Here is a 24091-nt window from a genome sequence, read left to right on the forward strand (position 1 = left end):
AATGTAAGGAGGAAAGCCTCCACTCCTGGCCCCTTACCTCGATCTGGCCATGTTCTCTGAAGGTCAGCTTGACATAGGAGTGGCGGCTGGTCTGGTACGGTCCAGGTTCTTTGTTTGGAGATGGAGGATGGAGATGCACGACAATCTTGGCACTGTGAAAGAATTGGTTAGACTACATTTATATTATGGTAGGTCCACAAGAGCCGGTGCTTTACGCATCTCTAATCCCCCTCCGTTGTGATCCATAAGCCTGCTACCTCCCATCACCGTGTCTATCCACGCAGTCATGAATACTTGCCTATAGTCAACCCGGCTGGGATGTGACCTTTGTGTAGATGGACACAAGCTCTCCAAGACTACTCCAACAGAAACTCAGTAATGCAACCCTAAATTCGTCCATGGCCTGTAGGCCGCCTTCATACACAGGGGACTCGATGCAGAAAACACGCAGCAAATATGCATCAAACCCGCAGTGGCCAAATTCACACCTAAATGGTCCAGATTTGGCCGCTGTTTTTTTTTTTTGTGGATCTACTGCAAGGGTTGAAATCTGCAGCATAAATAGACATGCTGTAGGTTTAGGATACGCTGCGGTTTTTTTGGTGTCATTTTTCCAAGACTCCACCAGCCCCCGGGACCCTCTTGTTTTCTCAAGGTGCCTTCCACACTAGTCAGACTACTTGGTGCACACCGAGCATTGGTAGCGCATCAGTAGTCCAAGACGCCATATGCTGATCTGACTGCCCATGTAAGCAGCGCTGGCCAGTTATAGCTGCATCAAGTGCCTGTGACGACCAAGATAGTGACAGGAACGGTGCCTCCATCTTGGAAAACCAAAAGGGTGGCCATGGCATCCAGGGGAAAGTGGCACAAAGGGAAACCAGCAAGTACCGTAAGGCTGCCTTTACAAGGAGCGATAAATCGTTCACAATGACAGAGTTCGCTTCTGCAGCCCACTTATACAGGCAGATAAAACGTGCGCCATTTTGATCAGTAGTACATACACAAATCGTTCAGTTGTTCACATTTACCGTACCAGTGAATGTGAAGGATTAAACGATCGCTGTTGACGCGCAACGACCTGCGGACCATTATTTTTATGCCTACATAAAAGGAAGGCAAACAAATTCTCGCTAGTTGCTTAGTCGTTGGCTGCGTTTCAAATTTGCACGACCAATGGTTTTTGTATGCTATCATTCTGTGTAAAAGGGCCCTCACTTCCTTCCTTCGGTCCCGGAACAAGTTTTGCCCTAGGACTGGAGGGTTGCTTTAAAGCCTCACTCACACACATGTATGTGTCCCGCATATTAGAAATGTATAATATACATAGTACACAACAAATACACATGTACCTGCGGATGCTAAATCTCCATAGCCTACATTTGTGTGTAATCCATACACATGGAAAAAAAAAAAAAGTGTGAATGGCCCAATAGAAATGAATTAGCATCTAGCACTGGGTAATACGTGGGCGACATACACCCCTGTGAGTGAGCCCTAAGGCATAAAATAAAAGTTAAGAAACTTTGCAAACAGTCTTAATTAACAGTATCCTACTGTTTAGTGTCCACACCTCCTATGCAGACTAATGTGTCTCCATGGTTACGGACTGCAAACCAACCCTGTCATACTCCATTCCATCTGTTCCCTAATTCTTCCTAGCCTTCCAAATATTTGTTAGTAAGAAATTGGTAGTTACATGTGCAGAATCAGACTATTGCACTAGTGATCAGCGAGTGTTATAACCATGTCCATGGGTCACGTAGGTGGAAAGAGGGAATACTCCATATGTAAGTACACAAAACCCCACTAAACTTCGGAGTCCTCAAAAGATGTTCTCAGCAACTGCCTTCTAATGCAGGATATATATATAACTATATAATACACAAGCATGTGTGAGACATGAATCACCATAGTGTTAGAAAAAGGAGAAAGAGAAAAAAGAAATAGACTATAAACAAGTTTGCAACTTTCTTCTAAAGTGACTCTCCGGTTTTTGGACAAAATTCTGTCTGGAGGTCAAAGTGGGGGGTGTACGTTACTTGCTGTTTTTTTCTGCCAATGTCCTTCCAATCCGCTGGTTCAGGATCTTGTTTTCAGCAGTCCATGATGGTCACAGCGATTTTCTAGCTACCCAATGCACACTGCTCTGATTGGCCAGCACTGATCGCATGAGCAGCTCTGGCCAATCACAGAGCAGGTATAGTGCACTGGTAGTCCAACACTACCAATGCACTGTGGAGATTAGGTAGTCTGAAGATTGAGTCCAACGCTTTGGCCAGCTGAAAAAAGACCCGGAACCGGCAGATTAGGGGAGAGTCAGTACAACAGACCAACTCCAGGTAGTATTACTGCTAGCTCTGGTGCCGAGACAAAAGGTTTGTCCCCAAACCAGTGGGTCGCTTTAAATTATTATTGCAGTAAAGTCTTAATTAAAAGTCTTCCTGTTTTCCTATGCAGAGCTATAAAGCTCCATGGACTACTAACAAACCCTGTGGTGTGTAGTCCTAAATAATGCAATTATTTCCATCTCTACAGCTACAAAATTCAGCTCTTGCGCCCAAGTTGGTCTTGATTGCCTACCCTGAATCTGTGGTATCTGAGTCTCGTTGAGGACAGGGATGATGCCAAGGATTACAACCACTCCACTGTGATATATATACACACACACAAACTATATATATATATATATATATATATATATATATATATATATACACATACACACACACATACATACATATAAGAAACTGATGAACAAATCTTCACCCTCAACTAAAACTGAAGTCTGTCCAGACCTTTATATTTGTTTGGGCGTCGTTACCATTGTCCAGTTTCCAACGACTACACAATATTCACCTTTTTCCAATTCCGCCTGCTTGTTCTTCTGAGAACACAATATGAGAAAGTGGAACCGCAATGCAGAAATCCTGCAGAGAGAGGAAAGAAGTCATATGTGCTGCAACCAGGTACAGATCCTCATATCAACAATCACGTCTATACACAATGGCCACTTTTTAGAGACAGTGGCGCGTTCACGATTGGAACTTCCCAGTATGGACATTACCCCTGTGACCCCGGAGTGCAGGATAAAATCAGGTGACAAGTTTTCTATGGATCAGTTTCAGCGTGAATCCACAACAGAATGGGAAAATCCAGCGATCTGAGGAGTATACTGAAAATGGAGGATTGAGGCAGGAGCCTAAGAGACTGGAGGAGAGAGAACCTGGGACTATAGTAAAAGAGCACACGGTAAAGGGGTTGTCCAGTTGTACATTTTTAATGGCCTCACTGCAGTGGGAACAGGGCGGTGTGCTTCCGCAGAAATCAGCTTGGTGCACCAGCACAAGCCTTAGCTTATAGCTGATGGTGGGGATCCGAGGCAGCAGACCCTCACCTATCTACTATCGATTGCCTATCCTAAGGAAAGGTCATCAATAGTTTACAACTGGACAGCCCCTCTAACCCCACCTATTACAATCACCTATACTATTAAGTTATAGGGCTCATTTTTAGTAACTTACCTAGAAATAAATTAACGAGTACCTGCACTTTCATGCGGGAGCACTTGTGCTCCGGCGAGCATTTTAACGCTTATAGTGCCATATGAAGTGGTCTTCAGCTGCCATGAGGAGACAAAAACACCCAACAGAGAACAAGTGCTCCAGCATGAAAGTGCAGGTAGGTCCTCTGTAGAGTTAGAAGGTTACAATCACACATTCTAAAAAATAACGGAGCTTATTTATTATTCAAAATACCACAGTTTTTGGCACAAAGTACACCGGAAAACTATCTGGCAGGCTTGCGGCAAATTTATCATGTGATTTTAGACACTTTTGGACAGCTTTTATGACTTGTCCAAAAAAGGGGCGACACTCAAATTGTGCCAAATTGCCACGAATGGTGCCATATTTTTGGTGTAAACCAAGCCAACTAACAGGTGGTCTAAACGTAGACTAGTCAGTCTTAAAATTCAACAGGTTTATCATTTAGTGATAAATCCGGCACATCTTAAGATAGTCAAATCTACATTTGCACTGTCTAATTCAGACAGCATTAGTAAAGAAGCCCCAATATTACAAAAAAAACATTCATAAACCCCCATTACTCAGAAAATGTGTGAAATTTTTCAAGTGTGCTTCAAAAATAGTTAACAAGTGAAAATATATCTGATAAAAATTACTACAATATTTATGGTCATATTTGACATATTGTAGTTAAAAAAAAAAAAAGAAAGAGAAGCAATTTCTAAAAAGGTTTTTCTATTTTGGCGTTTTATACACACACATCGTTTGGGTCTACTTTTACTACCCAAACAAAAGTACTGTATATACTGGAGTATAAGCCTAGTGCGTCAGGACATTTTTTTGTGCTGAAAAAGCCCCCCTCGGCTTATACTCGAGTCAGGGAAGGCTTAAAAAAAACAGCCCACATCTGTGTCTCTGGCGGCGGTGCGGCAGGCTGCTTGAATTCCCTCCGCTGTCATCCCCCGCCGCCCTCTCTGCTTGGCTCTGTCAGCGCTGTGTAAGTAAGAGCTGTGATTGGATCGAGCGTCAGCCAATCACAGCCGGTGCTCGATCATTCACAGCCAATCAAGCTGCTTTAGAATTCTCCCCGCTGTCATCTCCCTGCTCGGCTTTCAAATCCCCTGCCGTCAGCGCTGTGTTAGTAAGCTCTGTGATTGGACCTAACGCCAGCTGTGATTGGCTGGTGCTCAATCCAATCACAGCGTTTACTTACACAGCACTGACAGAGCCAAGCAGAGAGGACGGTGGGGGATGACAGCGGGGAGAATTCAAGAAGCTTGTCGCACAGAGACAGACGCCGGCTGGGAGGTGAGTATGGAGGTTTTTTTTTAACCTAGTATATACTGGAGTATAGCTCGGCTTATACTCGAGTCAATAAGTTTACCAGTTTTTTGTGGTAAAACTTATTGTCTCGGCTTATACTCGGGTCGGCGAATACTCCAGTATATACGGTATGTTATGTAACGAAAAAAACAAGCTGAGGCTCACTTGGATGTGTGAAAGCTCTGCAGAGTCATTCTCTGTTATAGGGACAAATTCCCCAAATTTGTCTTGGTCATTTAAGGAATAAACCGGCTTAGTCGTGAAGGGGTTAAACCAGCATATCCCGTAAATAGTGGGGCTTACATGATTTTTCTGGTCTCTCCATAGGAGTCTGTGAGTTGTCAGCAGCAGTATGCCAGTTTCAAATTTGCTCTGTGAAAAAACAAAAATAAAGTAAATACTGAATCTGAATTAACAGTAAGATATATCCAAGTATAATCCAGCCAAGGTAATGCAAATACTGCCATCTAGAGGTTTGTGGTGTAATAGCAGATTGTTTGTGGAACTATTAGTCCCAGCATAAGACACCCCTCCCCCAGGTCCTAGGCATGCGCAGAACAGGAAGCAGTCAGACAGCGATCACTGCTACAACCGTCTGCAAGACATATGTGACATTAATCCAGCAACCGGACATTACTGGCTTACGATGGAAGGGACGTCCGGGTATATTTTATAGCACTTCCTCAACATTTCAAGATCTCTGCTTGCTGTGATTCAATAGGAGCTTCATTGTTTTAACCCCCAGCGGTTTGGGACGAGCTCTGTTAGTTACTAATCACTCCTCCACACCTTTTAGGCCGCTCTCACACAGGACGCTTTTTACCCCGATTCGCTAACCGCGGTTACAGCGCCGCCATTAACTTCAATGGGGAAATCGCAATTTTTGAAAGCCGTCTGCTCTATTTTCATGGATTTTAGTACTTTTAAAACACAAGTCATCACAGTGATGGGGTGCGGTAAAAACCGCTGTAACATACGTTTGAAAATTGTGCATGAAGTTGCGGTAAAAAGCCACAGTTTCACGTGGAGTTTTCTGAACACATGTATGAGAGCAGAGTTAACCCCGCAGATGCTCAGTCATTGCCCACTGGGGCATCTAGATGGTTTTACAGTGAAAAATGGAAAAAACAAAAAAGTTTTTCTGCCCCTTACACAAGGCTTTGAACATGGAAAAAAAAAAGAACGAGCACAAAAGCCAACATGTAATGGGTGTCATCACATAAATCCTGAGCGCTGCGCAGGGGGCGGACCCGATGACCTGGAGGCCCTTCCAATCTACCATTCTTTAAAAGATAATATTTATACCATATGGTGGACGCCATAAAAATACATCTTAAGGGCTTATTCAGACGAGCGTAAGTCGGCCGCGTATTCACACCAGCCAATATACAGCGTCTCTCTCTGCAGGGGGAGGAGGCTGGAAGAGCCGGGAGCAGTGCACGGAGCTCCGGCCCCCTCTCCGCTCCTCTGCACTATTTGCAATGAGAGGAGGCGGGGCAGGGGTGGGGCTAAATTTCAAGAATTAGCCCCGTCCCACCTCTCCCCATTGCAAATAGTGCAGAGGGGCGGAAGCTCAGAGCACTGCTCCCGGCTCTTCCAGCCTCCTCCCCCTGCAGAGAGACGCCGTATATTGGCTGGTGTGAATACCCGGCTGATATGCAGTCGTCTGAATAAGCCCTTAGTCTGGGGTCACACGGATGTATTCCCAGTGAAAATCTTGCGGTTTTGCCGCAGCGAAAAAACGCGAGATTTCTGCCGAGAAAGCGCTGCTTCCAAACCTGCGGCACTTAGCTGTGGGTTTCGGAGCAGCGCGGCTACATGCTTTACCGTGGTGGGCGGCGCTCCCATAGAGGAGAGCACAGCCACTACGGGGAAAAAAAAGAATAGACATGCTGCGGCCAGGGAATCTGCGGCGCAGTGCCAGCTTTGCCGCAACGGATTGGTCGTCCCGTGTAGAGGAGATTTTTCACAAATCTCATCCTCATGGCTGGCTAACCCCGGGATTAGCGGCCACAGACGGATTTGCCGCAGCAAAATTCGGTACGGAGCTTCCCCTGCACATCCGCCCCGTGTGCGCCAGCCTTGGGGAATTGGGTTTTTTTTCCATGTCTGCCAAACAAACAAAAATGCCTAAAGTTTTCTGTACATTCTATGTGCCTGGAGTGGTGTCCTGTAAACAGCGCCCCCCACAGTACAAGGTGTTAGGAGCGCCGCACACCTGAGGAAACGACTTACTGGTCCGTAAGGCTAATGCCCACGGACGGTTTTGCACAGCGGTTCCTGCGGCGGAATAACGCTGCTATTAGGTCGGCGCTGCAGACCCATGGTCCTCCTTCTGTAACGGAAAACCGCGGCGGCGTTCTCTTGGCATGGCGGCTCCCAGCATCTAAGCCGTTACGCCAGAACGGCCCCTGACTGCTGTGGCCTCTAATTGGCTGCAGCAGTCAGGTGGGTCACGTTCCAAGACCGAGAGGACGGGTAACTACCTGGTTTTATTGTTATTACACAGTTGGATCGATATTTAATAAATTGCACTCGGACGGCCCATTAACCCCCGCCACGCTGGTCTACAACAGGTTTTGGCCGTAGACTAGTACGTTCTGCCGCGCTGCCACCCATCTGGTCATATAACCTACAGCACACAATATACTGTGCCATTATGTGGCTGTACAGCCTGCATGTACTGCAAGTCTGCAGCACAGGTTTCTATTCAATGGATGCAAGCAGAGGTCTTGTCCAATGCAGATCTGCTGAAGGAATTATATGAGCCCCCACCTTGTCCTCCCCGTCTGCCAGGCGCACCCCGCGCTGCTGGATCACCAGGGTCTCATCTATCTCCAGCAGCCCGGAGGACCAGCAGAACCGGTCCATATCCACAGCACCAGGAAGCACCGAGATGGATGATGTCAGGCTCACGTGATCAGGCAACTCCACTTGCGCATGCGGACTAGATGTCCGCTTTTCTCCTACACTGCACAGTTCCTCGTACACAGCTGTGTAACTGTATCCGCGCGCACGAGGTGAATCCACGTGGTGCTCAACAACCAATGAGGTTGCTGGAATCGTCTATGCTGCTGAAGTGCTGCGGAATATCAATATATGCTCCCGCCACGGCCTCCAATAAGCCACGCCCATTCAGGAGTTGGGCGTGTCACGTGAGATTAACTTTCAAACTGATTGGCCGACTAGCAACAACAACACTACCGTCCGGTCTGAGGGCGTGTGCTAGATAAGACGAACCAATCACATTTTAAAGCGATTCCGAAGGTATGCTGTGATTGGTCAAAACGCAAAACGCTGACCAATCCCGTGGGCGGGTGGTGAGGGGCTGGGCTCTTCTCTGCGGTGCGGGTTTTTCAGTTCGAAAGTGAAGACAGCGGGGATGAGTGGGGCGAAAGTACAGCCGCTACCGCAGAGCCGGAGTCTGCAGCCCGACCAGCGAGGTGAGGGGAGCGCCGCGTGTGTCCTAGTAGGGGGAGAGCAGCGAGGTGTTTGCAAAGTGCAGTTACGTTTGAGTGACCAAACTAGGCTGTGTAATTATAGGGTTAAACAATGAGCCGGTTTGTAGCATCAATGTAACTATTTGTTTTGTATCAGAGGAAAGAAGGAGAAGACCGGAGGTTCTTGTAGCCAAGAAAGCCGTCGCTCAGAAGCCGCGCGCCGCCGACCGGCCGCCTGATATCAGGTGAGGGAGTCCATCCGTATACACAGAGCACAGGGGTACGTCCATCCCCACCCGCTGTCATTGTCACTGCGGCCGCATTCATTCTGGCCATTAGTGTGACCCCCGCCCACTAATGTATCAGTCTCCGCCTCTCCAGTGGCTCAGTCATTGCCTCGTCTTTACCTGACATGTATGTGCACACGTGTGATCACACCCGGGGACCCCATGTTATTAAGAGCCCCGTGTGATGTTGCGATGTGACGTCACCCTAGGGTCGGTCGTGACTCGGTGCTACACCAGGGGACTTTATCTTTACTATAGATCACATGTCTGAGTCTTATTTATATTTGTTCTTCCTCACAGGTTTCCATTAATGGAACGGTCCAACAGGGCTCTTCAGAGGAAGCCGAAAGAAATGAAGCCCTCGGAGAAGAAAATGGTAAGTTGGCTGTACATTAGGGTCAGGCCAGTGTCAAAAGATGATCCCTACCCTGTTATCTGAGAACTCGTGCTTGTAAGAAAAAGGATGGACCCCAAACTCTAAGGGCCCATTTACACGGGTGTATGAGTGTTGTGTCCAAGACCGCACGCGGGCATCCTGGTCCTGTGCTCTCCGATGCCCGCGGTTGGTCAACACTACATGTTTGATTTTGGTCCATGAAAAGGACCAGAACAGGACATGCTGCAATTTTTTTTTCCATGTCGACCACTAGTCCTCATGAATAAACAGGCTGTGTTGGTAACAGCTTAATTGGTTATAAGCCATGTGCTGTACATGATATGCACCCATGTGAATGGGCCCCAATAGTCATAGCAGGTCCTCCCGGGCAGAGCGGCTGTGCCTCATGGTAAGATGCAATGTACATTATGAAATGTTAGTCACTGGTGGCTGTCAGTTCACGCTCTCCGATGTACATGCTTTAGGGATATATAGTTCCGCTTCACTGGGCTGTTTTCCTAGAGTGTAAGCTCAGCACCTGCTCAGTGGATGGGGGGCACGAAGGGCTGATGACATGAGTCGGACCTCCATTGATCAGATTTTTTTTTTTATTGTCAAAGTACTAACAATCACTTGTCCGTGAGTGACTGAGTGCGTTACATGCCCCGCCCCTGATCACATGACTGTGATGTCATCACAGGTCCTTCAATGTTTTGACCATCTCCAACTGTCATCACAGTGAGTTAGATGTGATGATGTCATTCACTATATTATAAGTAGCGCATTGCGCCACCAGAAGCACTGGTACTATAGCTAATACTAGTAACTAGCAGGGATATATGATGATCGTTGGTGCAGAATTATTAGACATTTTGTTTCCTCTTCCTTTAAGGTTGAATCTGTAAATAAAGAGAATATTCGCCCAGCTGTAAACAAAGACGATAAAAGTGGAACTTTTAGCCAGACTTTCCTGAAAACACGAACTCTCAAGGAGAAGCAAACAAAAGATGAGAAAGTAAAGCTGGAAGCTACAAAAGAAAAGCCCAAACCACCAACTAAGCCGGTCTTTGGTGCTTATCGGGGGATAATAGTCCAGTCGAAAATTAATTCCATCTGGAAGAACTCTGAAAGCAAAAATCAGTCCGAGCAAAACAAGACCCTGCAAAAACGTGACGTAAAGAGGCCACAAACGTCTGCGTCTCTGCCTGTGAAGACCGCCGTAAAACCGTCAAATGACGCTAAACCAAAGCGGCCCGTGATTCCATCAGCCCCATCACAGATAAGACCATCCACTACTCTGGCCAAGAGCAAGGCGGAGCCGGTGACTGTGCAGAGAATCACAAAGGTTCGCCAACAGAGGGCCGTACAGCAGAAAGCACAAGCGGTTAAACCGCCATTAAAAAACGTAACCGTGAAGAATAACCCAGTGACGCAGAGTAAAACTAATCCTGTGGAAACCCTGGCAGACCCTCGGAAGAACAAGCCTGCTCCTCAGCCGCCAACAGCTAGAAAGTTCCCAAAAGCCAAAGAGTCAGCTGAAGAACGGAAGTGCGTACCAAATGTGTATAGGTGCATTGTAGGGGGTGGTGAGCTGCGGGCGCTACGCAATCAGACACCATTAGGCTGGGTCCATACGGGGCTGATTTCCAGTGGACATCCCGCTGCAGATCAGTCGCGGACGCTTTCCTCCAAACCTGCACTGTATGGTGCGGGTTTCGGCATGAATTCCTGTGCGACATTCACTCCCTCAAAAGCGGGTGGAGCCGGTGACATAGTTGACATTTCGTGGATTTGACACCCGCATTGCAAGTTAACTTCTGCACAGGTTTTGTGGGGGTTATTTCTGCAGCTTGTGGACGAGATTTCCAAAATCTTGTCCACTTTACTGCTACAGTAAATGCAACAGAATTTCCGTGCGGAGGGTCTGCACGGAAATTCCGCTGCGTGCGAATCCCCGCTACCCCAAGGGAATGTTCAGAGTTGCAAGTTTTTGTAAATTCTTCATGCAGAACCCTGTGATTTGGATTCTTAAAGGAGTTGTCTGCAAGTGTGTTTGTTTATTTATTTTTCTTGTTGCTCACGTGATTAATAGCTGATCATTCCCACTATGGAAAGCACAGAAAGCGAATCGCACTGCCCATAGTACAGCGCCCCGGACTGGTATTGTAGGTGCAGCTCCCATTAAATAAGCATTGAAACAGCTCAGTCTTAATTACCCCTGTATCTGGTCTTCATCATTGTTGTTCTCCATTAGGGCACGTTTGGCAGAATGGAGACAATCTAAAGGCAAAGTCACAAAGAGGCCTCCAATGGCTGTCGTCAAACCTGTCACATCCAACGTGCAGAAAGAGGAGCCAGTGGAACAAAAAGAAGAAACTCGCCAGTTGTACTGGGCCGCCATGGCTGAAGAGGATGAGCAGGAGTGGTTTACTCTAAAAGTCCATCAGATCTTCAGAGATTGCAAGAAGCTCATAGAGGAGGTAATTGTAACTGAAAAGTCATCTCCACCGCAGACCAAAAGTCATGAACTGATGGTGACATGCTTGTAGTCATATTTTCCTTATGGTGCCTTCACACTAGCATGAAAATTGCGTGAGATTTGTGTGTTGCGAGACGCACAAATTTGAAACCCATTCTTTTGAATGGGTTCATTCACATTAGCAATGTTTTCTTGTATGGCACCGCAATGTGGGAAACCTATTGCATCATGTCCTAGCTAGCTGCGAGATCAACCATTGTGTCCAATGGGGCCGGCGGCAGCATGGCCGGCTCCTTAAAATGCAATGGGAAACTGCATGATCTTCTGCCGCGGCGGGGACTCCCTTCATCCCTGAAGGGATGTGAGGCTATTATCAAATGAAAACGCATAGTGACAAGTTCGATATCTGCTGTGAATGGCAGCCAGATATCTCATTTGCCAGTGTGAAGAAGCCCTTAGATTGCTTTATTTACTTCGTTGGTGAAATTATACACTGCATTTTTCGCAAAACTTCACATATTGTAATGGAATTAGAGGCTTGCTATTGCGAACCTCCTTAGAAAAGTCCTTGAGAAATCCACGGGGTCCTTGCAAGCAAAGGCTGAATTAATTTCTCTTACCAGTGTTATGGTAAAAAGTCAAATCCCTCTGACTTCACTGTACTGCTCCAAATTGGTTATTGAGAAGTGTATGCTTGTATCAACGTCGGTACACTTCTGCTTTATTAATAGCATCATGGTACATATATACTCTAAATGACGTAGCAATAGAAACACATGCCCCTGAAATCATAAGAACTCATGATTGGCTTAGTTTCTGATGATTTGTGCGTGTGTGTGTATACTAAAATGTGCGATTTCAAACTAAGTAAGAAGAAATGAAACTAATACTGTGTCCATTATACTAATGGCTTTTTCTTCTCAGCGGTGGTGGGAAAGATCTGTGGGAGGGTGGTGTGAGACCTTAGAACCATGCGTTAGAGGACAAGAATCTAATTAAACAACTTAACCACTTAGATGCTGTTAAGAAGGAAGCTCTACACATATATAGTGTGTGTGTGTGTGTGTGTGTGTGTAACATATGAAAAAATATATAATTAGAATACATATATTACTACTATAACACCGTATAGTACTGTACAGGCTGGATAACCCCTTTAATTATATAATACAAGCCAGTTCTGCCATGTTTTCTCTAAAGATGTAACTTCTCTGAAATGTCTGCTGTATTTAAATTCTTAAATTTAGGGTTGTCCAAAGGTAGAAGTTCTGTCAATACTTGAGAAGCAGATTGAAACTGCCCCAGAGGTCACGAAGCTTTCTGCATACTGGGAATGCCGTGCGTGTCTGGAGAGACGGGATGGGCAGCTGTACAAAGTGATTGCCGTCTGTGAGGAGGCCGTGTCTGCTGGTGTGCAGGTAACTGATACAACCGACCCCCAACCATCCTGTCAGCAGACCTTATTAGGTCAGGACTTATGGGGGGCTATCACATGGTGGTAGCCTCTAGTGCTGGCGGTTTCCTGACAATTTCTGGGCGCTAATACTGCAAATTTGATGCTTTAAGAACAATAAACTGTTTTTAGAAGGTGTCATCAAAAAATGACCTATTATATAAATCACATTTTTAAGAACTTTTGGTGATATTAATTTTTTTCTTTCTAACGTTCGGTCACAATCTATAGTTTAAAAAATCCTGCATTTCTCAAACTGACAATAGAGCCTAATACTAGTCTGTCACTTCCTGAAGGGTTTGCAGCAGTCATCTCACTAACACCACACGCAGGAATACAGTGAGAGGTAATACCTACATGTAGATAACACAGCATCCACCATTCATAAGCTGTGACCATCTACTCCCCTTCTCTGAGCATGTCTAGAGCAGTCTCCCATGCAAGTCATAGTAACATAGTATGTAAGGCCGAATGAAGACATTGTCCATCTAGTCCAGCCTGTCTATCCTACTGTGTTGATCCAGAGGAAGGCAAAAAACCCCAAGGCCAGAAGCCAATTAGCCTTTTTGGGGGGAAAATTCCTTCCCGACTCCCTAATGGCAATCAGACTGTTCCCTGGATCAACCCCTAATAGTTCCTACCTTCCTGTATACCAGGATTGACACTTAACCTAATATTTATATCCTGTAATATACTTCTCCAGAAAGACATCAAGTCCAACTCCTCTATCGATTTTGTCATCACCACTTCCTCCGGTAGAGAGTTCCACAGTCTAACTGCTCTTACAGTAAAGAACCCCTTTCTATGTTGGTGATGAAACCTACTTTCCTCTAATCGTAGCGGATGTCCTCTTGTTACCTTTGTGGTCCTGGGTGTAAACAGATCACGGGAGAGATCCATGTGTTGTCCCCTCATGTACTTATACATGGTTATTTGGTCGCCTCTTAACCTTCTTTTTTCTAGAGTAAATAGTCCCAATTTGGACAGCCTCTCTGGGTATTCCAGTCCTGTCATTCCATGTATTAGTTTAGTTGCCCTTCTTTGAACCCCTTCAAGCACTGTGACATCTTTCCTGAGCACTGGTGACCAGAATTGTACGCAGTATTCCATGTGAGGCCTGACAAGTGCCTTATATAATGGAAGGATAATGTTCTCGTCCTTCGCCTCTATACCTCTTTTAATGCACCCCAAGACTTTATTTGCCTTTGCAGCAGCTGACTGGCATTGGTTACTCCAGTTTAGTCTATTATCCACTAATACCCCTAGATCCTTTTCCATATCACTTTTCCCCAGCGGTACCCCATTAAGTGAATATTTGTGACATCCGTTCAAGTCAATGGGTCCCTCCTGCCCATTGTGTGAATGGCCCATGAAGCTGCTGTAAGGAGCATGCTGTTATACAGACAACAGAAAATCAAAGCTGATTAGAAAAATGCAATCTTCGGTTTTTGATGACCTATCCTGGGGACTGGTATATCAATAGTGCATAGATGGAGAACCACTTTAGCCTACTTGCACACAGGCGATGTAATAGTTGCCCCCGAGATTCTTGGGTGTAACGCATCAGACGTCCTGTCTGTCTGCTCTGCTGAACACCGCACATTGACATGCTGTGGTTCTTATTGATATTTTTTTATTTATTTTATTTATTTATTTTTATTTATTTTATTTTTTTAAATTCAGACTATATGCGTCTGAGTAAAAAAGGAGCCCATTCAAATGAATGGGTGCAACTACCGTCCAATTTTTAGGGCTGCAAATCGTACGGAAAACGCGTCCGTGTACAAGAAGTCTTGAGTAAAAAAAATATATTAAATGTACTGCGTACAGAAGCTACAGAACCCGCTGTCCGTACTGTTCTGTTATCAGATGTACGAGTGTCCATTTCAGGCTTTTTTATATATCCGCTTGGCTAATGCAGATATCTTCATTCGCATTTAGCAGCAGTTTAACCCTTTAGTGACATGGCCTATTTTGTACCTACAGACACATTGTTTTCTTCTTTTTTTTTTTTCCCCACATCACTGCATAACATTCTTCTTTTTCATTTTCTTCTTCTTTTAATTTTTCCATTGATGAAGCCCTGAGGGGTTGTTTTTTTTTTTTTGTTTTTTTTTTGCATGACGATCTGCAACTGTTATTAGTACCGGTTTTGGGGTACATATGGCTTCTTTGATCGCTTGTTTTGGGAGGTGAAATACACAAACTTTTTTTTTTTGTTTTTAAATGTGTCTATCATCATACCTATAACACATTGCAAAACGTCTGTACTGCATTGCATAATCACTTATCCTAGTGATCAAAGGCCATGGCCAACCCATATATCATTGGCTGATGTCTGGTTGCCACGGCAACCCATTGGCTCTCCGATTACATAGCAGAGGGTCAATGATGTCACAGAGAGAGCGCCCTCCTTCTGAAAACCCTTTACATGCTGCAATCCACATTGATCGTGGCATGTTAGGGGTTAACAGCGGGAGGCTAGCTGTCAGTCACAGAAGCTGAACCCTCGACATCCATATGACATAAATGTATGTCCACTTGGGATACTGCTTCCCACTTAGGACGTACATTTACACCATGGGAAGGGGTTAATGATCATTTCCTGTTTTTGTAATATTGGAATATTCTTTTTCTTGTAAGTAATCTATTAAATATTCTCGTTTTCAGCCTCTGGAGGAGCTCCGAGCCATTCTTGCAGATGCTTTGCAGCAGCTGAAGCCAGATCCTGGTATGTTGTCTTTGTCTTCAATTATATCATTGAATGGCTGTGATTGGTTGATCGAGCGCTTGCTCTGATTGGATCACAGACGCCGTGGCTTAGCCAATCACAGCAATCTCTTGCTGGAGGTGGGGTATTCAAGCCTCGTTACCAGGAAGAGAATGCTGTCTCACTACTGAGGACTACACGGAAGACTGCCGGAGACCAGCGAGAGGGACCCGAACGCCGCCTGCTAGGGGAGTATTAAGACTACCCCCAAAAATAATACTGTGCCTTTTTTGGGGCAAAAATTAATATAAAGACAGTGTCTTATTGTTGGGGAAGTGCTGATTTTTATTTTTTTGTGCACAATGCCTTCTCTGGTTTGTCAGCAGTAATTTGTTTTTTAGGTATTTACATCACTCTTATGTCCACTTCTTAGGACGGTGCTTTTCATTTTGGTGTGTATATAGCACACTGCCCGTGTTACTTTTATTTGTCTTGTGGCTGAAAGTTAATGGAAAGTGTTTTAAATACGGATGTATGACTATTGCAGTTGTACTTTTAAGTGCTGTCTTATGAATGTCAATTTTCCTCCCAGAAGTGATGATATGACAGGTTTTGGGTAAAAGGAAAAAAATTAAAAAAAACTTATTTCATATGGAGTATCAAAATAAAGTATACCTGCCTCCTCCATCCTCCGCTGCTCACGTTCTGAGGATGCCTAGTTCCATTGGTTTTCATTTCATTGTCACCAACACCATGTCCGTGTGTTTGCTGCATTTCAGCTAGTGATGTCTTGGTGTTCACAGCCGACTTCTCCCCTTCAATTGAAAGGGTAAAATCTGTTGCAAAACGTGTGAAAAACCACACCAGATGGTGTAGATCTGCTCCATGTGAACACATCCTAATTGTCTCCAGAACCAGTCAATTAACAAGTGTCTCAATGGACTGGTGTCTGTGGATAAAACCCCCTCAGTACGGCTGTGGTCACCAAGATAACTGCTAGGAAAGGCAATGGCTGCAGCAGAAGCCATTCTGGTAGAAGTAGATACTTGGGCCATGTTCCGCTCGTATTTGATGCTGCGCTAGTTTAGAATAAACGTCTGTCCGCATCATACTGTGCTGAGAAATAAATGCTCTTGCTTTGGTTACAGAAGAAAAAGATGAAGATCTGGAAAGCGCGGCGCTCAGTACTGAAGTGGTGGATGAGCCTGCAGAAGCGGCTGTACAGGGGAAGAGAGGAGGTAAAAGTAGAGCAGTGACAAGTCAACCAAAGAGCCCGTCCTCGCCCGGCAAGCTGCCCGGGTCGGAGTCTACCCCAGTAAATGAAGACGCTGTGTCATCCGTCATAAGATTCAACGTTCGCTCGACGCCACAGTTGGAAAGGTAATTGCGTTACTGTCTTTATTTGTAGGATTGATTTATGGGAAATACAGGTATTTACTAAAATCACGTTAGGAGAGCTGACGAGTCGTCTTTAAGTTTAACCCCTTCACTCCTGAGACCCTTTGTGTTGGGAGGTGGGGACGAAGAGACTTCAAGAGCCATACCTATGATGTTGCTCGGCCTCTAATACCTGACTTTTTTTTTTTTAATCCTCTTCTATTCAGAATAAAGAAACTACAGATGAACGAAGGAGATTCCAGCATCAAGAGCTATAAATTTCTTACCCCTGTGAGACGCTCAAGCCGCCTGGAACGCAAAACTCACAGATTACCGGACATGCTGAAGGACCACGATCCCTGTGTTTCTGGTATTGATGAATTGGGAAACCTGGAAGACACGGAGGACTGTGCCCATGCCTACATCTTCCGAAAAAACAGTGCACTTAATGACATTACTGCAAAAAGTGCAGCCAAAAAATGAGCATCCTGCGCACTGACCAGCACCTATGTAACTCATCAGGCGCTATAGAAACCATTATCTGCACAATACACTAACCTGTTTTTGTTTTTACATGTGATTTTTGGCTGCAATGTTCCTAACAGAATTTGTATGTCTACATCCCCTAATGACACTGGAGGAAGCACTTATACAATGTGATTGGTGGGTCTGTCAGCCCAAGAAGAGCCACCTCTGGTGACGGGTGCATGCTTTGTCACATATTCATAAAATCTGTCAGTTATAATATATTGGTAACGTATTTACACATATACTGGGCGCATTTCAAGAGTCATTCATAGTTTTAATTTAAAGGGGTAAAAGGCAGAACTGGTAATGTTAAGTGTTGAACAACTTTGTGACCAATTACAACTTGGCCAAACAGCAACATTTGAGCACTTGGTGGAACAAGTGCTTTTAACCTTTTACTTCAATTTTAGAAGCCGTGCATCCGAAAACTTCTATTTGGTGCGCGTGAAAGTATTATTACGCCTGAGGGTGCATTCAGACTACCGTATATCTGTCGGGTATTCACGCTGGCCGATATACGGCGTCTCTCTCTGCAGGGGGAGGAAGCTGGAAGAGCCAGGAGCAGTGCTCTGAGCCCCTGCCCCCTCTCTGCCTCCTCTCCGCCCCTCTGCACTATTTGCAATAAGAGGAGGTGGGGCTAAGCTCTGGGAATTAACTCCGCCCCTGTCCCGCCTCTCCATTGAAAATAGTGCAGGGGGTTGGAGAGGAGGCAGAGGGGGTGGGAGCTCAGAGCACTGCTCCCAGCTCTTTCAGCCTCCTCCCCCTGCAGAGAGACACGCCATATATCGGCCTGCGTGAATACCCGGCCGATATATGGTTGTCTGTATGCGCTCTAATGAAGGACCTGAGGACAAAATGCAGGTTCTAATACTAATTGAAGAGTCTCTGCACAGCCCCTGAGGCCATGTATAGTCACACATGGTGGAAATGCTGCTGATTTTCTGTAATGGGATTGGTTGCAGAGAATCTTAAGAGTTCCAGCAGTGTGGATGAGAAGCCCCGTCCAGACACTGCAGAACAAAGTCCACAGCATGAACCGACTGTTAGGATCTTTAGATCTACAACATGTCCATTCATGCTGCAGACTTTCAGTGGGGCGATGAGGTAGAATCCTACCCTGTATCTATAGTCTACATATGAAGTTTGATGTGGATCTGTGTTAAAATCCACTGTGGATCTTCTGATATGCTTTGTGCTCATACACAGAATTCCCGCACCTACGGACCGCAGCTGCTTTGTTTTACAATTGTTAATATATTAAAAGTTCTGTATTAACTGGATTCATGTCCGTCTCTTCTTACCACCGACGGCTGACTACTTCCTAACACCATAACATTTTAAGACTTGGCGTTATCTACATGAGCAACAGAACTAGTAACACTCAGCCTGGAGGAGTAATAGTGGCCACTATGGCTTTTCACATATTTTAGGAGGGGGTTGGTCATCTTGAAATCTAATGCATACAGAAATTTTTTTTTTCAGTTTTTGCTTTCTGTAACTTGTAAAAGATAAGTTATGAACTTCATGAGAGTTTTTACCAGCATGTTATATTCACACGGCGTTTATTTGGCAGAGCCGGGTCGGACCTTCTGACATAGATCTGCCATAATAAGCTGAACGGCAGATGAGCTGTAGGTGGACTCGAACACGTGTTTAACCCTATTTGATGAGGCAAATAAACTCACATGTGGAAGCTCAACAGCTCAACGTGGTTCCTGTGTCAAAAACTGACCAGTCAATCGTTTTTCCCCACAAAACAAATTTAATGATTGCATCAATTTTACACCCCATCGAATTGGTGCAGGATTTGATTTCAGAATCCACGTCCATATATATTCATGTAAACAGAGAAGTAAGGTTTTTTTCGTGTTTGTAGAAGTCTGCCTCTATATATAATATGCTCGCACAAATCTGACCTTAACCCCTTAGTGACCAAGCCTGTTTGCACCTTAGTGACGGAGTCAAATTTTGGAAACCTGACGTGTCACTTTAACATGGCATAACTCCATAAAGGTTTTGCATATCCCAGTAATTCTGACATTGTTTTTTCACCACATATTGGACTTCATTTAGGTAGAAAAAAAAAAGACAGAATTTGTGTATTTTTATTAAAAGTGCAAATATTTTCACATTTTCAACTGTAATATCTCAACTATGCGCAAACATACTGAACACATTTTTGATAAGATATAGATTTTCCATCTGTTTACTTTATTCTGAATTTACATTTGAAAAGCTTTTCTTTATTTTTTTTAACCATTTTAGGAGACGTACAAATTTAACATTACTTTTCAACATTTTAAGGAATACTTTGTTTTCCTAAACCAAGCCAAGATTGCAAAGGCTCATAGGTGTCAGAATGATACCTCCACAAATCACCCTAGTTTAAAAACTATACCCCTTAAAGGGGTTGTTTCGAGGAAGCAGTGAATTTTTTTTTTTTGCCCAGTCCCCCTAATTAAGCATACATTACTAAGCCCCCCTGTAAATGACTTTTCTAGCTGGTTTGTACTTACAGTTCCAGCGTTTCAGCAACTTATAAAAAGTTTCCCCAAGATGGCCGCCGGCTCTTTTCCCGTCGCTTGCTGTAGCCTGACGTGCGCGCTCCCGAGACGCTACCAGCTGTGTCTCCCTGACAACCAGACGCCCCGCAGCCGCCGACCGGACCCCGGGATTGAACGCGGCCGACCAGTCACCCACCGCCAGGCAGCAGGTAACCCGCGCTACGCTCCGGCTCCCCCGCAGCAGTCCGTCACGCGGCTCAGCTGGGCGGCTCTGCACCTTCCTCTAAGAGAGGATGGTAGCAGAATGGCCGCTCCAGCGCGCTCCCGTGAGGATACAGCTCATCTGCGCATGCGCAGAAGAGCTGTAGCGGCGAGCACACTGAAGCGGCTCGTGCTCAGAGCAGAAGAGCGGACTGCGCAAGCGCGTCTAAAAAAGCAAGCCGCCAGCGAATTTAGACGGAACCATGGAGACGAGGACGCTAGCAACGGAGCAGGTAAGTGAATAACTTCTGTATGGCTCATATTTAATGCACGATGTATATTACAAAGTGCATTAATATGGCCATACAGAAGTGTATAACCCCACTTGGTTTCGCGAGACAACCCCTTTAATGTATTTACTGAGGGGTGTCAGGAGTATTTTGACCCCAAAAAAGTTTTTTTTTTCAGGAATTCTATTTGGAGGAGAAAAACTTCATATTTTGGCAAATATGTCATTTTAAAGACAATTTTTTTTTTCTATAGTGCACATGAAAATGAGGATTGACACTCAAATGGATCCTCCCTGTTTCTTTTGTGGTCAGAGACATACCCCCCCCTTTTTTTTTTTTTTTTACTTTAAACTTTTTCGCGATTTCCACGAGCACAAGCCCAGGGATTGTGGTGACATCTCCTGGTTCCCGGCTACCTTCAGGAGCCAGGAGATTTTAAATTTGCCGCAGCTCCCGGCCATCCTCGCGTGTGCGTGATGTCATTAGTCTGGCGCGCATGCGCAGAAGAACGGCGATGGGTCCCGGAGGCACCAGTTCACAGCGGGACACCACGGAAAAGGCGGGTGAGTATGCTCAGCTGCCCTGATGGATCCGATCCACCAGGGCAGCTGAATCTAACTTTTTCCTTACTTTATTGCGATCGGCGCTATCCATTGGATAGCGCCGATCGCATTGCCAGGGGAGGTCTCCGCAGCCCGGGATGACTGCTCCATGCTATCGGCTACCTGCAGGCACTGACAGCATTGGGCTATCACATCCTCAGCCAAGAGGGCTTTAATCCAAAGAGGATGCATGTTTTTACGTCCTCTAGGATTAAAGCCCACCTAGCTAGGACTTAAAAAGGCAATGGGGCTGTCACTAAGGGGTTAAACACATCTAGTTTTAAAAGTTACCATCTGGTCATAAGTCACCAGCATATTCATCTGCTAAAAATCAGATGATGTGGTAGTAAACGCATAAAAGCATCCCTCGCACCTTGTCTGTCTTCTGCTGCTTTAATCTGGCTTTAACCTAAAGATCTGGGCAATCTGAGAAACTAAGTTTAGTATGTTTGAGGCATGCTTTTTGTTGGCACTTTTTGGGGCAAAAATGTAGTATCTCGATATTAGCTGTAAGCCAACGGGTAATTTTGAAACACACTACAGACACCGGTTTTGTGTTCCATTTGTGTCCTCGCTTCTGGTGATCGCAGCGTTCTCTGGGTATGCCGTTTTCCTCCAGACTTCTGTAACACGAAAGCCCCTACTTCCCTGTCCATATGAAGGTATAGGATGTAAGCTTTTGAACGAAAGACAGAACTGGGTTCAAAAACAATTTGGAACTATAAAGGCTGGCATTATCTGACTTTGGCTACAAAAAGAGTGTGTCCAGACAGCAGACATTCTGAGGCCGATCAGCAGCAAAACATCTGCACCGTTTGGTGTGGAATTTGGCCTGTCGTTTGGAGAGGTGAAATCCACACCCCAAATCTGCTGCAGCTAATTGACATGCTGCGGATTTAAATGCTGCACCCTCTGCCAATTTTCACACTGATTTGGGGTGGAGTTTTCCCCACCACATGTGATCAACAAGATTTCTAAAATCTCGTTTACATTGCTGTTACTGAAATGCTGAGAATTTTCCATTCTGAAAGTCTGCAGCAGCTGTGGTAACGCCTACACGAGGCACGAGGGTGTGTTCACACTGCGGAACGTGCCTTGGAAATTTCCATATGTATTCCACCTCTAAAAACCCCTGCATCTAACACTATGCCAGACAGAGCTCCGATGTTGGAAGGCTGTTCTGCATATGTTACAATATACAGGCCAGAGCTCCGATATGAGATGGATATTTTGTTTCCATTTATTTCATTACCATGTCTATTGATCCTGACATGCTCATCTTGGTGTTGAGTATTATAAAATATTCCAGATTATGGTATTTTATGGGTGTGTAAATTCACACATGGCAGAATTCTTCATGTCCATCTGTGTCAAAGTTCACGTCACATTTGAAATACTGGTCACAAATTTATAATATTGAGAACAAACTGCAAACTTATTACTTTACAGCACGCTGCAAAATCCACTTTTCTTTTTCTTAAATCTGTATTTATTGAGAGCTTTAACTGTAATACTAGTGAGAAACAATACAACTGCTCCCCAACCACCATACACTGAATGACCACTTTATTCTAGGCACCGGTCCTTTCATGATTAGAGCTTACCTGTATGGAAAATAGACATGTGACCCCCGGAGTGCAATATAACATCAACTGACAAGTTTCCCCCAGTTTCAGTGTGAATCTACATGAAGCTACTTTCACACAGGCAAGCACGATATCTGGCCATGAAGCTTGGCCTGATATCGCGCTCGTGGGATGTCCAGTACAGTTGTGAGGCTCCGGCACGTCTTTAAGCAGGATTTAAGGATTTGCAAGTGCATCCCATTGCTTTCAATGAGAAACTTCGTCCTGCTGTGTGATATTTTCCAGCCCCAATTGAAAACAATGGGCGAGGCATTCAGAAGGAACGCCCAAAAGTTAAAACGTGCTGGACTTAAGGGGGGCTTACAATTTAATTCACATTTAAGAAGGAGATGAATGGAAGACCACGTTCAACACCCCATTAGGACATTTTGAATGTCTGGTTATGCTCTTCGGACTCTGTAACGCCCCCGCTGTGTTTCAGGGTTTTATGAATGTGGTCTTCCACGACTTCTTGGGGGTGTTTCTGGTCATATATCTTGATGACATTCTGGTGTATTTCCCAGACTGGGATTCTCATGTGCGGCACCTGAGGCTGGTTCTGACCCGTTTGCGCGAATACCAACTTTTTGTCAAGTTGGAGAAATGTATATTTGGTACCAAACAAGTATCTTTCCTGGGTTATATGATTTCACCCACGGAGATTCAGATGGAGTCTGATAAAGTAGCAGTAATCTCCCAATGGGTCAGACCAGATAACCTGAAGGCTCTCCAGCGGTTTTTGGGTTTCACAAAATTTTTACCGAAAGTTCATTAAGAATTATTTGGTTATTGCTCAACCCCTGACCAATCTTACTAAGAAAGGGGCCGACTTGGAAGGATGGTCGCCTGAGGCCCTAGAGGCTTTTAGTCATCTAAAAAGAGCATTTACTACTGCCCCGGTATTAATACAGCCGGACGTGCGGCGACCATTTTTCGTTGAGGTAGATGCGTCTGAGGTAGGAGCAGGAGCTGTGCTGTCTCAGGAAGTCAGTGGGAGATCCGGGTATTGCCCATGTGCGTTCTTTTCATGGAAGTTTAGCTCGGCAGAACGTAACTATGACGTGGGTAACCGTGAGTTACTGGCAATCAAATGGGCCCTTGAAGAGTGGCGACACCATCTTGAGGGAGCTAGACACGCCATTACCATGTTTACCGATCACAAAAACTTGGTACATCTCGCCAATGCTAAAAGACTCACCGCCTGGCAAGCCAGGTGGGCGTTGTTTTTCGCCAGGTTTAATTTCGTCGTGACTTATATTCCGGGAGAATGTGAAGGCGGACGCCCTGCCACAGAGTTTCGGGTCACTGGAAATTGAGACAGTCAATCCTGAGAATATCTTGGCACCTGGGGTATTGGTGGCAGCTGTAG

At 45.1% G+C, this 24091-nt stretch overlaps 2 protein-coding genes across 2 annotated transcripts in view; one reads left to right on the forward strand and one right to left on the reverse strand.

Moving 5' to 3' along the window:
* The window catches only part of VPS36 (vacuolar protein sorting 36 homolog), a 32406-nt gene extending 24612 nt beyond the window's left edge, over nt 1–7794 (reverse strand). The window contains exons 1-4 of the mRNA XM_066582476.1: nt 7626–7794; nt 5154–5222; nt 2860–2930; nt 38–152 (exon numbers count right to left, since the gene is read on the reverse strand). Coding sequence (XP_066438573.1) covers nt 38–152; nt 2860–2930; nt 5154–5222; nt 7626–7721 — 351 coding nt within the window. The 5' untranslated portion in view covers nt 7722–7794. The remainder of the gene's footprint in view (nt 1–37; nt 153–2859; nt 2931–5153; nt 5223–7625) is intronic.
* A 385-nt stretch (nt 7795–8179) lies between these two features.
* On the forward strand, nt 8180–18780 carry CKAP2 (cytoskeleton associated protein 2). The gene is made up of 9 exons (XM_066582488.1): nt 8180–8293; nt 8448–8535; nt 8878–8953; nt 9846–10501; nt 11208–11433; nt 12680–12850; nt 15556–15616; nt 16744–16975; nt 17200–18780. The coding sequence occupies exons 1-9, from the start codon at nt 8233–8235 to the stop codon at nt 17453–17455; spliced, it is 1827 nt and encodes a 608-aa protein (XP_066438585.1). The 5' UTR covers nt 8180–8232; the 3' UTR covers nt 17456–18780.
* Nucleotides 18781–24091: the final 5311 nt, after the last annotated feature.

This window comes from Eleutherodactylus coqui, chromosome 1 (genome assembly GCF_035609145.1).
Source record: "Eleutherodactylus coqui strain aEleCoq1 chromosome 1, aEleCoq1.hap1, whole genome shotgun sequence".
Classification (NCBI taxonomy): domain Eukaryota; kingdom Metazoa; phylum Chordata; class Amphibia; order Anura; family Eleutherodactylidae; genus Eleutherodactylus; species Eleutherodactylus coqui.

Excerpts from the sequence above, each read along its gene's own strand:
- CKAP2 (XM_066582488.1), top strand. The coding sequence starts at position 8,233 with ATGAGTGGGGCGAAAGTACAGCCGCTACCGCAGAGCCGGAGTCTGCAG. Across the intron at positions 15,617-16,743 it reads GCAGCTGAAGCCAGATCCTG|AAGAAAAAGATGAAGATCTG; the intron begins GTATGTTGTCTT and ends CTTTGGTTACAG. Across the intron at positions 16,976-17,199 it reads TCGACGCCACAGTTGGAAAG|AATAAAGAAACTACAGATGA; the intron begins GTAATTGCGTTA and ends TCTTCTATTCAG.